Source organism: Labrus mixtus, chromosome 21, assembly GCF_963584025.1.
Source record: "Labrus mixtus chromosome 21, fLabMix1.1, whole genome shotgun sequence".
Taxonomy (NCBI): Eukaryota; Metazoa; Chordata; class Actinopteri; order Labriformes; family Labridae; genus Labrus; species Labrus mixtus.
The window spans coordinates 15,725,032-15,740,031 of NC_083632.1; the positions used below are offsets into that span (position 1 = coordinate 15,725,032).

Here is a 15,000-nt window from a genome sequence, read left to right on the forward strand (position 1 = left end):
GTTTTGCTGCACCGACAGTACGACGGCATCGGAGGACAGGTGTGTTTGTGTGTGTGTGTGTGTGTGTGTGTGTGTGTGAGCAGCCTGTTTGCACTCCAGTGTTTGAACTAGGGTTGTTCTCAGGTGACTAATTTCTTTGCTAAACAGAAATTTCAATTCAGACTAAACGACTCGTCTTAAATAGGGTGACCTGTCCTGATTTGACCAGGTCGTCCTGTTTTTAAGCCCCGTGTACCGAGTCCCCACAAATATCTATAAACACTAACATGTCCCGGTTTTGACCCACCAAAACAATACCCCATGTTAACAACACTGATTGGTCTGTACATGTGTCAATCATTCTCAGGGTTTCAGCTGTAGCTTAGCTATCCTAGCTTATCATGCTAACAGGACCTGCTGCGTAATGACAGGTAGCCTAGCTTTCATACTAAAGAGGAAGTCAGCGTTTTCTTAAGAGCTCCAGGAGAGTTACAGCTTCCTTTGAAAGGTACCAGCCAATGAATATGCTGCGTTCTGCACACACTGCAAGCGTCCGTTTTCAGTTGCTCACAGTGGAAATGCAGACAAAAAAAGCTCTATTAAAACGAACAAATACAAACTAGAGCTAAAAAGTAGAACTGTTCGATCTACTTCAATAAATCAAATGCTGTTGACAACCACGTTAAAGATACTGCTCAGGAGGAAACCTTTAACGAACACCTCGTGTGACCAGAGCAGGTTAATGAACTGAGGATCGATACATGTGGGTTTTGGTAAAAAATGTATAAATGTGTCTCAATTTGGAGGGTTGGAAATATGGTACCCCTTTGTCTAAAGTTACGTAAACTCTCAGAAAACATTCAAGATGAAATACTATTTATTTCAGACTGTCTGCAGGTCAATTATGTCATTTGGTTTTCAGCGTGTAGCTAACATTAGCAGTGCTAACACCTCCAGCCTTCAGTCCTCCCTGCAGGTTAACGCCCACATGTCTGAGCTGAGTGTGGTCACTCATGGCTACAGTCGATATCCCAGTTTATCCGTACACAACCTACATACGACTTTATCTACTTTTTAAAGATCCAAACTCTGACGAACCCCTCTGCTCCTCCTGGTTCTATCTGTTCACTGTGATTCTTTACATCCAGGTTGTAGAGCGAGGAAAGCAGGACTACAGCAACATCTAGTGGTGGGAGGCTGGATTACAGTTTCAGTATATCACTTGACCGGCATTCATGTCAGCATAAAAAATATGAATCTTTTTCTTCTTTACCAACTCGTAAATGTGATCATGACTAGTGAAGGTGAATAAGATTAACTGTTTAACCGTTTAACCGTTTAACGTCCCTCATTTACATAATTCTTTAAAACGATCAGAATCCTCCTTCAGATCGATCAAAGTAAAGAATGATGTTCTACAATCAGTGACTGTTTACCGTCATGTTCACAGTGAGTGTCTCTCTCTCTCTCTCTGGCTCGCTCTCTCAGGTGCAGGCTCTCCCAAAGACCTACACCATCAACTCGGTCTCCATCGAGGACACCATCACCCTGCTGGCGGCTCTGGGTCAGATCAGATCTCTGCTCAGCGTCCGGATGGGCCGCGAGGAGGAGAAGCTGATGATCCGAGGGCTGGGGTAACAAAACTTTATTTAAATGTACCAGGTTAACAACAACAAGACGCTCATGATTGGTGGTTGGACGAGGACTCACTCAGCTTGTTGTTCTGTTGTGTTAACCTGATTATTATCATGTTATATAGTTATATATGGATGATTATAACTAGTGCAGTACAGGTGTGTAAAGGGGCTGTTGTTACCTGTGCAGTGACATCATGAACAACAAGGTGTTCTACCAGCACCCTAACCTGATGAGAGCTCTGGGGATGCATGAGACCGTCATGGAGGTGATGGTGAACGTGCTGAGTGGAGGAGACTTGAAGGTGAGCTTCACCTGTGGGGACAGGTAACACTGTGTTAATGAGACAGGTGTTATAATATCATAATAATCCGTCTATATTTACCTGTATTGTGTGTTTGTTCAGGAGATCACGTTTCCTAAGATGGTGGCTAACTGCTGTCGCTTCCTGTGTTACTTCTGTCGAATCAGCCGTCAGAACCAGAAGGCCATGTTTGATCACCTGAGTTACCTGCTGGAGAACAGCAGTGTGGGCCTAGGTGAGTCTGAGCGGGCGGGGCCTGTCACCTGCTCTGTTTACTGTCTGTTTGATTTTACTCCAATAATGAAGTTAAAGAAAAGTCTGAGGCTGAAGATCGCCTACAACCTGCTTATTCAGTTTTATTATCATATGACTATATTCATTATTAAGGACACCACGGTTACTGATGTTGGTGTCTTTGTTGGAGTTGCTGATGTCGTTTTTGTTGTATTTGTTGTTGTCTTTGTTGTTGTTGTTGTTGTTTCCTTGTGAAGCCTGATCAGTGTTTTGTTTTTCCCCTAATCTTTTCTCTCTGATTGTTTTTTGGACATAAAATCAGATTTATTGAAGCTGAATGTTGAAACAGACTCTCCTCTGCAACGGCTGAGAACTCTTTTAACCACGTGTGCTTTAATGATCTTCTCTCTCTCTCTCCCCCCCTACCCCCCCACCCCCCCAGCCTCTCCCTCCATGAGGGGCTCGACTCCCCTCGATGTGGCTGCAGCTTCAGTGATGGATAATAACGAGCTGGCTCTGGCTCTAAGAGAACCCGACCTGGAGAAGGTGAGCCTGTGGATACTTGTGCTTTAATTACAGTGATCCAAGTTTATTATTAAAATGTTATATTAATTAAACCGTCGTTAATGTCAGGGGACTACATGTGTGACGGACTCCTTAAAGAACATCTAGTCTTACAAATACAGAACAAAAATCAACCTAACCCTATGACCTGTGTGTGTGTGTGTGTGTGTGTGTGTGTGTGTGTGTGTGTGTGTGTGTGTGTGTGTGTGTGTACTTGTGTATGACCTGTGTGTGTGTGTGTGTGTGTGTGTGTACTTGTGTATTACCTGTGTGTGTGTGTGTGTGTGTGTGTGTGTGTGTGGGTGTGTGTGTGTGTGTGTGTGTGTGTGTGTGTGTGTGTGTGTGTACGTGTACCTGTGTATGACCTTAACGTTGGTGTACCTGTGCAGGTGGTTCAGTACCTCGCGGGCTGTGGGCTGCAGAGCTGTGTGATGCTCATTCATAAAGGTTACCCAGACATCGGCTGGAACCCGGTTGAGGGAGAACGCTACCTCGACTTCCTGCGATTCGCCGTCTTCTGCAACGGTAAAAAAAAAAAAAATGTTGACCTTCATTAGTCTTTATGCTGCAGGTAAATATCTCACCTGTGTGTGATCGCCTGTGCACCTTGTGGACAGGTGAGAGCGTGGAGGAGAATGCTAATGTGGTGGTGAGGCTCCTGATTCGTCGGCCTGAGTGTTTTGGCCCCGCCCTCCGAGGTGAAGGTGGAGATGGGCTGTTAGCAGCGATGGAGGACGCCATCAAGATCTCCCAGGATTCCTCCAGAGACGGACCATCGCCGTCGTCTGAAAGCAGCAAGACCCTGTGAGACGTCAGCTTTATTATCATCTTCATCATCATCATCATCATCATCATCAGTTTACACTTCTCATTGATCTGATGACAGATGAACAAAAAACAGCTGTTGGTTTTTCATCAGTTTCATTGGAATAATGCTGAACGGCATCTCATATCAGATAATTCACATTTGTAATTAACATGTTTCCTGTGTGTGTGTGTGTGTGTGTGTGTGTGTGTGTGTGTGTGTGTGTGTAGCAGTGACATCACAGAGGAAGAGGAAGATGACACAATCCACATGGGGAACGCCATCATGACATTCTACGCTGCTCTGATCGACCTGCTAGGCCGCTGTGCTCCAGAGATGCATGTGAGACACACACACTGTAAACACACACACGCACACTCTACATCCTGCACACAGACACACACACACTGAACACACACACTGTTAACACACACTAACCTGCTCCCTCTTCTCTCTGTATTAGCTGATACATGCAGGGAAAGGTGAAGCAATCAGGATCAGAGCCATCCTGAGGTCTCTGATCCCCATCGAGGACCTGGTGGGAGTCATCAGCATCCCGTTCTCCATGCCTAACCTGGGGACAGGTGAGCACCACTGGCACATCTCATGACCCCTCACCAGCCTCCCAATAAATCAATAACAAAATCATACAAAGCATGTTATATATGTTAATGTCCACTGTGTGTGTGTGTGTGTGTGTGTGTGTGTGTAGACGGTCACGTGGTGGAGCCTGACATGTCAGCTGGTTTCTGTCCGGATCATAAAGCCGCCATGGTTCTGTTCCTGGACCGAGTGTACGGCATCGAGGACCAGAACTTCCTGCTCCACCTGCTGGAGGTCGGGTTCTTACCTGACCTGAGGGCCGCTGCCTCGCTCGACACGGTGAGACGGAGAGAGAGAGAGTGTGTGTATGTGATGACATTGATATATGTTATCATGTTGTTCTAGCACCCTCTAGTGGTGAAAATGTGTGAGTGTGAGTTATTATCCTACTTAATGAAGTCATTGTCAAAGTGATTTAAACACAGGTATGATGACACACCATCAGAATCTTGTTTTTAACCTTCAGATGAAAAGGAAGAAGCTTGACATGGGTTCTTTTTAGAATAAAGACAGACTGTTATGGCTTCAAACAAAACTTCCAGGTGAGCGGTGCTGAGCAGGTGTAAAACACGCTATCAAAAAAAAACTAGCCCCGGATCTAAAGTCAACTTATAACAGAAAACGTTTAGCAAAAATTAAACTCGACAGAATAAAGTAAACAAATCAGGTCGCTATCAAATTCATCTTGAGCTGCCGTTTGCAGTTAAAAAACTGTCCTGCTTCCCACTCTCACCCGTCTCACCAGGTGTCATTAATCACATTAAATTACCCCCGCCAATACGCTGCGGCTCTACTCTAGGAGGGAGGAACAAGGCACAAATACCCCAAATCCATTTACAAAAGCTAAAACCAAAATAAGCCAAAATAAAAAATAATATAAACAAATAATTCGAATTAATAAACAGTTCATATTTACATCTGGCCCCAACACAGATCCTGTCCTAAACGTAAAAAGATTTGGTACCAAAGTTAACCAAACAGAGGGTCAAACAGAGTTTCTGATGCTGGGTTATTGATGATAAAGGATCATTGAGGGGTTAGTTAGGAGAACATCATGGAACACACTGAGTTTCAGAATAAAGCAATCTTTATTTGAACAGCTCCAATTCATAACAAATGTAACAAATGACCAGAGTCATGTAGAACAGACAGAAACCTGGACCAGAACCAGACTCATGTTGAACAGACAGAAACCTGGATCAGAACCAGACTCATGTAGAACAGACAGAAACCTGGAGCAGAACCAGACTCATGTTGAACAGACAGAAACCTGGATCAGAACCAGACTCATGTTGAACAGACAGAAACCTGGATCAGACTTTTACAGGTCTAGTGTTTGTGTATCTGTTGTATAATGTTATTATCAGATTCACAACTTTAACCTGATCACACCTTCTGCCTCCCCCCCACCCCTCTTCCCTTCTCTCTCTGTCTATATCTCTCTCCCCCCCCCCGCTTCCAGGTGTCTCTCAGTGCCACAGACATGGCGTTGGCTCTGAACAGGTATCTGTGTACCGCTGTGCTCCCTCTTCTCACTAAATGTGCTCCTCTGTTTGCGGGGACTGAACCGTTCGCCTCGCTGATCGACTCCCTGCTGCACACCGTGTACCGCCTGTCCAAAGGATGCTGCCTTACCAAGGCCCAGAGGGACGCCATCGAGGAGTGTCTGCTCGCCGTCTGTGGGTGAGATGTTAAAAGCTTCACTTAGACCTGAACAGCCGGGACTTTTAACCCAGTTTAAAGTTACGGACTAGAAGTTGCTGAGTGTTTTTTGTCTTCATGTCCATCACAGTGTTAAGACCAGGGCTGATGTGTGGAGTGGCTCGCTTTAATTATGCGAGTCCTCAACCAATCAACAAAGTTTAGTGCCAAAAGGTCTGGTTCACTCAGAACCAATTACATCCTCTAATATCGCCACAAATTATTCATCATTTTCTCCCTCTATCTGCTCCATCAGAATTTCTGATTCTCAAAGCATATTGCTCTGATGATTTTCAGACACAAGCCCAAAAAGTGTCAGTGCTCGGTGCAGTTTGCTTTGGTTTAGTGTCAGCGTGTGGAGATGAGCCTCCAGTATCTCCACTCTCTGCTGCACAGAGCTGTGCAGTTATGATGGAGCTCCGGTCTGTCCACCTGTACAGTAGAAGGTGAACTGGTTGGGGAGGGGACACTTCTTAGTGCAAAGTACAAATTTTACAGTTCATTTAAGCTTCTGTAACAAATCTAAATATAAAAATAAATCACTCATCTGCATCCTGTGTAACGACTCCGACCGTCTCCACACGTGGACAGTGTGTGTTATATGTGCTGGGGTTAAACCTCACGCAGCCTAGACTAATGGAACCTTTACTAGAAATGTCAAAGGTGCAAACCAAAACTAAGAACGTATTGTCTCATAAAGGATTGCTATAGTGTAGAAGCCTATGCTAAGTTTAATTTAATCTAAAGACAAAGATCCCTCTGCGCTCAGCTACGTTCAGGAACATTGCCTTTAGCATTAGAGACCGGCAGGTTTAATGCCATTCCAGAGGAAGACCGAGTTTGTTTGTTGTGTGAGTTAGGAGAAACTGAAAACGAGATTCACTTTCTGTTTTACTGCCCGATGTATGCTGACATCAGGGTTGCTCTTTTTAAAAAAAATACCTCAATTTAAGTTAATTTCTTTTGGCTAGACAATTATGAAAAACCTGAGTTGTGTTTTTAAAAAAGGAACCTTTGTTCTAACAGATTTTGTTTGTAAAGCCTGGGGAAAAGACATAACACGTTGTTTAAGACTGAACTGTGACAGGAGCTGGCAACTTTGTAATGTTATGATATGTTAATGTAAACCACTGCAACTGAATTTTCTGCTGTCTTATAAGCCCATGAGGGTTGGACACTTTGTGTGCATGACACGAAAATAAATTCAATCAATCAATCAATCAATCAATCAATCCTGATCACTGGTAAGTTTGAGCGTCACATCTCTTATAAATACTGCGCCGCAGTTACCACCAACTCTCAGCAGACATTCTTTTTACTCCATCTGTGCATGGCTGTTAGCGCCCCCTGTTTGTGAGTTAGATATTTTGTAAATAAATCTGATTTATGGATAATTTAAAACACACAAACAGCACCGACACTGTTTGCTCTGCAGCTCAGTCAGAGGATCATTTAACTCTTTGTGTGTGCTGAAACAACCTCATATACAGTAACACTTGTACCTGGTCATGGTCTTCTTGATGGAAGCACATTTAAAGAAGAGTGTCTGCTTGTGTTAAATCTGAGTGTGTGCTCTATAACTGCTACACTGCCTAGGGATAGTAACTAACGTGTGTGATGTGGTGACTGTGCAGGAAGCTGAGGCCGTCCATGATGCAGCATCTTCTGAGGAGGCTGGTGTTTGACGTCCCGCTGCTCAACGAACACACCAAGATGCCTTTAAAGGTAGAAACACATCAGTGTCTGTGAGAGGAGGGCTACTGTGACTACAGGAAGCTTTGTCACATTATGTATCTCATAAAGCTGAAAGCTCAGTGTTTCTCTACCACGGCATCAGTGTCTCTTTCATCATATTCAATTAATATAAATATGTTAAACATCAGCAGTTGTCCTCAGAGTCCATCAGGTGTTAATGTTTGTGGTGCCGCCTCTCTCCAGCTGCTGACCAATCACTACGAGCGTTGTTGGAAGTATTACTGTCTGGCTGGAGGCTGGGGGAACTTTGGAGCAGCTTCAGATGAAGAGCTGCATCTGTCCAGGAAACTCTTCTGGGGGATCTTTGATGCTCTGTCACGCAAGGTCCGACTGCACTTCACGTCTGAGTTTATAGAATATCAAATCAATCTGATGATGAAGATAATAAATTTATTTATCAAGGCTCGTCTTCACTGTTTGTGTCATACAGGGACTTATTAACGATTTAACAGAGTCCAAGCAGAAGGCTCTTATATATTTAGACTATGAACAGTGAATCCTTCATTTCCCATAATGCAACTGTTAGCATCTGTCTGTTGGACCTGCCATATCTCTTTGGACACAGATGACATTATAAGGTCTAACTCCTCCTGGAGACTTATACTTGTTAGTTGTTACTTGTAATCGATCACAGTGCAGAATTGACATTTGACGCTAACACTATAGAGCGAGAAAATATCATGTCTAACCCTTTTTATATTAAACTCTGAACATGTGATCATCTCTGCAGAGATGTTTTATAACTGAACAAAAACATAATCAGCCCAGTTGCTTGTTCTTCTGCAGACAAATATCCTCACATAACCTGATTATTTTAAAGGTTTGTGTCTGAGTGATCAGCGGGTTAAACCTGCAGAAGCAGTCTAATACTGCTGTGTCATATAACACTTAAAACAATAATAATCAAAAGTCAAAACATAACTTTAATAATAATTCACCATTTTGTGTTTTGGTGCTGCAGAGGTACGATCAGGAGCTGTTTAAACTCGCTCTGCCGTGTCTCAGCGCCGTGGCCGGAGCTCTTCCTCCAGACTACATGGAGTCCAACTACATGGCCATGATGGAGAAACAGTCGTCCATGGACTCCGAGGGAAACTTCACCCCCCAGCCTGCAGACACTGCACAGTATGCTACACCTTTATTCATAAAAAGTCTTAACCCCCCAGCCTGCAGACACTGCACAGTATACGCCACCTTTATTTATAACAAGCCTGAATGATACCATATCGCGCATTCTCAGGTCTAGTAGCTATACCAACAAACCAACGAAGTCACATGTGACCATGATGACCTGGACTGGTCTATATATTCTGGTTTAGTCAGAGGATCTGTTCCTGCAGAATCTTTTCGCAAAGACATGACGATTCGGAGTGACTGAAAGCCCTGGCAGCAATCCAGGATTCATAGAACAATAGTTACTTTAGTTCTATTTCAACCTTCCTGACTTCCAGAGGCGGTGCTTTAAGCACTGAATGACTCATATCAACATAGTCAAGAGGAATACCCAACAGACCAACCTCACTGCATTGAAGCTGAAGAATTTGGTAAAAGTACCACACCCAGCAGATGGGGGGTGGGGATGTTCCCTCCGTAGAACCTCGTGAAGGTACTCAGTGAAGTTGAAGAGGCCTCAGCACAAATGGCCTCCAGGGGCACCCCTCTCAGGGTTATAGAGAGTAAAACCCTTTTTTGGACTACCGTAATACACAACAAGTTGGTAAGTTCGTATACTTGCTGTACTGTCAACATATGCCCTTAAGGTTGCACAGGGCACAACACCTCTAACCTGGTGTCCATTTCACCTGGCAGAGGGTCAAAACGTGCCAGCTGTATGGGCTGATTGAGACCTTGATACAACCTTTGGCAGAAATGCGGCTTGTGGCATACAGTGACCCCTGGTTCCTCGGGGTGCGTCCTGAAACATGTGGGGCTAACGGACAAGGCATGGAGCTTCCCTACACACCAATTTGCTGTAGAAATGGCTAAAGGTAGGCAGTCTTCACTGATAACCACTTTAGGCCTGCTTCTGTCAGGGGCTAAAATTGAGTCAAACATTAACAATCTAGCACAATGGGCAGGTCCCAAGTTGCTTCTCTCTGGGCTTGTGGTGGACGAAACCTCATAGCCCCCCTTAATAAAAGGCCACTAACCTGTGGCACCCAACTGTGCTGTTGTCAACCAGAAGGTGTGGAGAGGAGATGGCAGCGACATACACCCTCAGGGTAGAGAGGGAATGGCCAGAATCCAAGAGGAATTGCAAGAACTCCAAGATGGATGGCACAGAGCAGCATTTAGATTCCACATTTCTGTCCGCACACAAGGCTGAGAACAGATGCCACATTTTCTTGTACTGCATGTCGTTAGATTGTGCCCTGGCATTCAACAAGAAAATAGAGCTCTGTCCTGAGCTACCTGTGACTGGGTTGGCTCAAAATCACTCGCCCTGTCCACAGTACATTGGACCTCTGCAGTACTGAGCATATGGAAGGGCATGACCTTTCGGAACCTGTTGAGATGCCATGGATGTAAGCCAAGTCTGCTGTCCTTCTTGTCACAAGAATGTGAGTTCCCCCCAGGGTGAGCCAAGGGTTCTACTAGTTCGATGGCTCCCTTGCTCAGGAAAGCAGACAGCTTCTGGTCAAGGGCTGGGGTCCAACATCTGAACTGCAGTTGGTACCCCTGGGCTAAGGTGGAAACCACCTGGTGTTGAAGCAGCCAAGTGTCCTGATGCTGCCTGGTCTGTCCAGCCTAGATGGTCCGTTCAAGAGCCTCTAGATGCAGGGACGCATCACTTAGACTGTGGACTGATGCATACTGTGAATCTTCAAGTGGGGAGGCTGGGATGCAAACTGTGTCTGGAGACACAATAAGATCAGCAATGGTTGGCTTTATTGTTGGCAAGTGGCCTAACCTGAACTTGGCTACATTTTGCATAGCTGCGAGGGCCCAGCCATCCAATCTAGCTTGGGAGGGGGCTTTTAATTATCTCCAGCATGCATGAAACTCTCTTAGTTACCCTTCTGAGGGAGGCACTGTGAAGGTTGCTAGGGCCTAACTGCGCTTCAAAAGCATTTGCTGGATGCGGCTGTGTTTGAGGAGGGTCCAGCTGCAGACGAGCCAGGGCCCTACAAATGGTGCTGCCGCGGTGATACCAGTTCACAGCAGCAAAACGCTGCCCACTACTCAGCAAATCAAATCAAACCTGTTCAACAAAGACAGCACGGACGCATCCCAGTTGCCAACATGACATTGTTGCAACATTAGCAGGTTGGCTCAGGCACCTTAGCTAAATGCACAAAGAAGAAATTGAAAGCATGCACTATGCTGGATGTGGACGAAGACACACTACCTTCAGCAAAACAAACTTTGATACCAACAAGTTTGTCAGCGACCAACCTAGGGACGGCAACTTAAAGAAACGGAAGAAAGGCCAATCTTGTCTCAGCTTCTCGAGGGTGACTGAAGAGAAGCAGCATCGACAATGGTCACATGGCTACCAGTGCCTAGCTCAAAAGTGAATGCTACTACGATAGTCCAATACATGTGAGCAAGAAGATGTAAAGGAACTGATCCTCTGATGACACCGGAATATATAGACCAACCCATCATCGGGTTACTTTGTTGGTATAGCTACTCGACCTGCGCATGCTGGATATGGTATCATTCAGTTCTTAAAGCACTGCCTCTGCTGGTCATCGAGGATTAAATAGAACAAGTCTAAACTGTACAGCCTGCATTATAACTTGATACCGATTCTTATTTTTATATTCCACAGTTGCAACACTAGGCTTCTATAAGATGTGATCATGTTCTGTTGTTATAATCAGAGTACTTTTTGTGAGTTCAGTCTAATAGCTGTTTCTGTTTCTCTCTCTGTGTCCGTCAGTGTTTGTGTTCCAGAGAAACTGGATTATTTTATCTCCAGATATGCAGAACACATCCATGAGAAGTGGAGTATAGAGAAGGTGAGGACATGGTTATCTGTTGTTTCTGTGTTATAATATTTTAAAATGAGTAGTTAGATAAAGAGTCATATTGTTATTACAGTGTTATAATATAATGTTATAAATTAGGAGTAGATGAATGTGATTGGTTTAAACGTGTGTGTTTGTCAGTTTTCCAGCGGCTGGTCGTTTGGAGAGCAGCTCTGTGAACTCTCTAAGAGTCAACCGTTACTGAAACCTTACAAAGGCCTCTCTGAGAAGGTAAAGGTGTGACTGTGATGGCATACTGTACCTGAAGCAAGTAACTCTGTGCAGTCAGCTGTTCTTCTGCACAGTATCACAACATTTGAAGTTTTTAATTCACATTTATTGATGTCAAATTAAACCTAACAATTTCATCAAAGGAATGTTTGTAAAGTAGAAAGGGCTGATTTTCAGGTCAGTCTATCTACTTTACGAGCGGGTGTGTGTGTGTGTGTGTGTGTGTGTGTGTGTGTGTGTGTGTGTGTGTGTGTGTGTGTGTGTGTGTGTGTGTGTGTGTGTGTGTGTGTGTGTGTGTGTGTGTGTGTGTGTGTGTGTGTGTGTGTGTGTGTGTGTGTGTGTTTAGGATAAGGATTCGTACTGCATTCCTGTCAGAGAGTCTCTGAAGACAATGTTATCGTGGGGCTGGAGCATTGACAGGATCAGAGAAGGAGACCCTGCAAACCTGCACAACAAGTCCAGGAGGATCTCACAGGCCAGCCAGGTACACACACACACACACACACACACACACACACAACTTTGGCCTCCTTCTTTGTCCGGATGATGAGCTTAAGAATAATGTCGACTCCGTTCAGACACGGAGCGAGGAGGATGTGGGTTTACGACATGATCTGACCCATCTACCATATGATTGGCTGGCTGAACAGGGCGCCAGTGCCCTCAACAGCGCCCTTCTGAAATATTGAAAGACTTTCAACCAGAAGCGCTCAGAGAAAAGACGCTGGGCAAGGGGGACACAGACCTTAGATAGTTTATTCATTTTTATATATACGTATCAGCTAACATCAGTACATGAGGTGTGTGTGTCTCAGCTAACATCGGTACATGTGGTGTGTGTGTCTCAGCTAACATCAGCACGAGGTGTGTGTGTCTCAGCTAACATCAGTAAATGTGGTGTGTGTGTCTCAGCTAACAGTACCTGAGGTGTGTGTGTCTCAGCTAACAGTACATGAGGTGTGTGTGTCTCAGCTAACAGTACCTGAGGTGTGTGTGTCTCAGCTAACAGTACATGAGGTGTGTGTGTCTCAGCTAACATCAGTACATGTGCTGTGTGTGTCTCAGCTGTCGTTTGAAGGAACTTCATCTTTCAGCCCGAGACCGATCGACATGAGTAACGTCACTCTGTCCAGAGACATGCAGGTCAGACATAAATATAAGATATGTGTTTATTCAAACTGTGCATTAAATTGACTATAAACAGCATGACATCGTCTATGAACAAGGATTAAACTGGAGGTGTGTGTGTGTGTGTGTTCAGTCTATGGCTGAGCTGCTGGCAGAGAATTATCACAACATTTGGGCGAGGAAGAAGAAAAGTGAGCTGGAGGCTAAAGGTAAGAACAGCATCTGAACTGGTTTTTACGTGTGCTTTATTTGAAGTCACAAAGATGGAGGACGTGGAGCTTTACCTGTGTACCTGAATCAGAGGTGATGATGCCGACTGTGTGTTTCTTCTCTCCTGTGATGTTTTTATTGATCAGGCGGAGGAAACCATCCTCTGCTGGTTCCTTACGACACTCTGACGGCTAAAGAGAAATCTAAAGACAGAGAGAGAGCTCAGGACATCCTCAAGTTCCTGCAGATCAACGGATACACCGTGTCCAGGTAACATACTTTAAACACAGGTAAAGGAAAAACATCTCACCTGGAAACTCGCCTTATGAGACTTCATGTAGAGCTGGAGAATTACTCTGATGTTGGGAAAGAATAGCTTAAAACCAAACATGGAAAATAAAGAAGCTAACACATCGGACTTGAGCTAACTTAACACATCAGAGCTAAGCTAACACATTGGCGTTAAGCTAACACATCAGAGCTAAGCTAACACATCAAAGTTTGATGTTTTGTCGTTTCACAGCGTATTTTGTATGTCTCAGAGCGTGTATTCAGTTTGTTTCAGACGGTGTATTCTGTGTGTTTCACACGGTTAATTTTTTGTGTTTTAGAATGTGTATTTTGTGTGTTTCAGAGGGGTTAAGTCTCAGGAGCTGGACACGCCTGCCATAGAGAAGCGTTTCGCTTACACCTTCCTGCAGCAGCTCATCACATACGTTGACCAGGCTCACCAACACATGATGGAGTTTGGTGAGAAATACAATAATTACTGTTCATGATACATCCTGTCTGTGACTCAACCTGGACGCACGTGATGGGAGTGGCTAACATTGGCTAATGCTAATGCTTCAGCAGTTGGTATGAGGAACAAGTTATTGTTTTCCATTATCAGCAGTAGCTTCTATATGATGTATTAATGAATGAAACCTTTATTGCCCATAGGGGAATTTGCCTTGCGCAGAGAGAATAAAAAACACAATACAAACAAACTCTTACAGGACAGCACCTAAGAACACATAAAACACACTAAAGCGTTACATGATTCAATGAGGGATTTCAGCAAGTTAAATAAAGTGCAGAGTGCCAAATTCGTCCTGTATAATCAGCTCTTGTTAAGCACCTAAATACTGCGCGGTACAAAGGATGTAATGCCTCTTTTAGTCCTCATTCTAGGCATTCTGTACCTGCGCCCTGAATTCAAGAGTGATATGAGGTCAAAGTATGTTATATAAATCTGCAGGTATTCTCTGTGAATTAAAAGTTAATGAATCAAAAGATGTATCCAGAGACCAGTGTGGACCTCTGCAATACTCTGTCTGCTCTGTAGGACTCTGACTTCTCTGTAGGACTCTGATTGACTCCACAGATTCACATTTAACAAATCAGATGATAATAAATAATTACTGAAACATCAATGTGTATGTGACTGTGTTCTTCCTTTTGTTCAGATTTGGGAACTCGACTGAAAGGAGACAAGATTCCTCATGAACAGCAGATTAAATTCTTTGGAAAGGTCAGAAAATAACATTTAATTATATTTATCAGTCTGTTTAGCTCTTAACTGTTCGCTCCTAATGGTTAGCTGTTAACCATTAGCTGATAGCTCTTAGCTCTGAACTGTAAGCTCATAGCTGTTAGCTGTGAACTGTTAGCCTTTAGCTATCAGCTCCCCATAAGAAAGTTTACCATGGTATACCATAGTACGTACCATGGTAAACTATGGTACGTACTATGGTATCTCGGTAATTACTATGGTATACCACGGTACATACCATAGTACCTAGGTAATTACTATGGTATACCATAGGACATAGCATAGTACCTGGGTAATTACTATGGTATACTATAGTACATACCATAGTACCTAGGTAATTACT

The 15,000-nt window shown here is 44.0% G+C and overlaps 1 protein-coding gene across 1 annotated transcript in view; it reads left to right on the forward strand.

Annotated features, from left to right (window-relative positions):
• ryr2a (ryanodine receptor 2a (cardiac)) overlaps window positions 1–15,000 on the forward strand; it is a 106,626-nt gene that overhangs the window by 45,482 nt on the left and 46,144 nt on the right. Inside the window, exons 43-64 of the mRNA XM_061029149.1 lie at window positions 1–39; window positions 1,468–1,613; window positions 1,804–1,918; window positions 2,021–2,153; window positions 2,595–2,698; window positions 3,106–3,241; window positions 3,334–3,520; window positions 3,752–3,863; window positions 3,985–4,105; window positions 4,234–4,403; window positions 5,587–5,807; window positions 7,460–7,550; window positions 7,764–7,904; window positions 8,542–8,705; window positions 11,467–11,545; window positions 11,696–11,785; window positions 12,132–12,269; window positions 12,851–12,928; window positions 13,047–13,122; window positions 13,270–13,393; window positions 13,758–13,873; window positions 14,572–14,636. The exon at window positions 1–39 is cut by the window's left edge and continues 89 nt beyond it. Coding sequence (XP_060885132.1) covers window positions 1–39; window positions 1,468–1,613; window positions 1,804–1,918; window positions 2,021–2,153; window positions 2,595–2,698; window positions 3,106–3,241; window positions 3,334–3,520; window positions 3,752–3,863; window positions 3,985–4,105; window positions 4,234–4,403; window positions 5,587–5,807; window positions 7,460–7,550; window positions 7,764–7,904; window positions 8,542–8,705; window positions 11,467–11,545; window positions 11,696–11,785; window positions 12,132–12,269; window positions 12,851–12,928; window positions 13,047–13,122; window positions 13,270–13,393; window positions 13,758–13,873; window positions 14,572–14,636 — 2,646 coding nt within the window. The remainder of the gene's footprint in view (window positions 40–1,467; window positions 1,614–1,803; window positions 1,919–2,020; window positions 2,154–2,594; window positions 2,699–3,105; window positions 3,242–3,333; window positions 3,521–3,751; window positions 3,864–3,984; window positions 4,106–4,233; window positions 4,404–5,586; window positions 5,808–7,459; window positions 7,551–7,763; window positions 7,905–8,541; window positions 8,706–11,466; window positions 11,546–11,695; window positions 11,786–12,131; window positions 12,270–12,850; window positions 12,929–13,046; window positions 13,123–13,269; window positions 13,394–13,757; window positions 13,874–14,571; window positions 14,637–15,000) is intronic.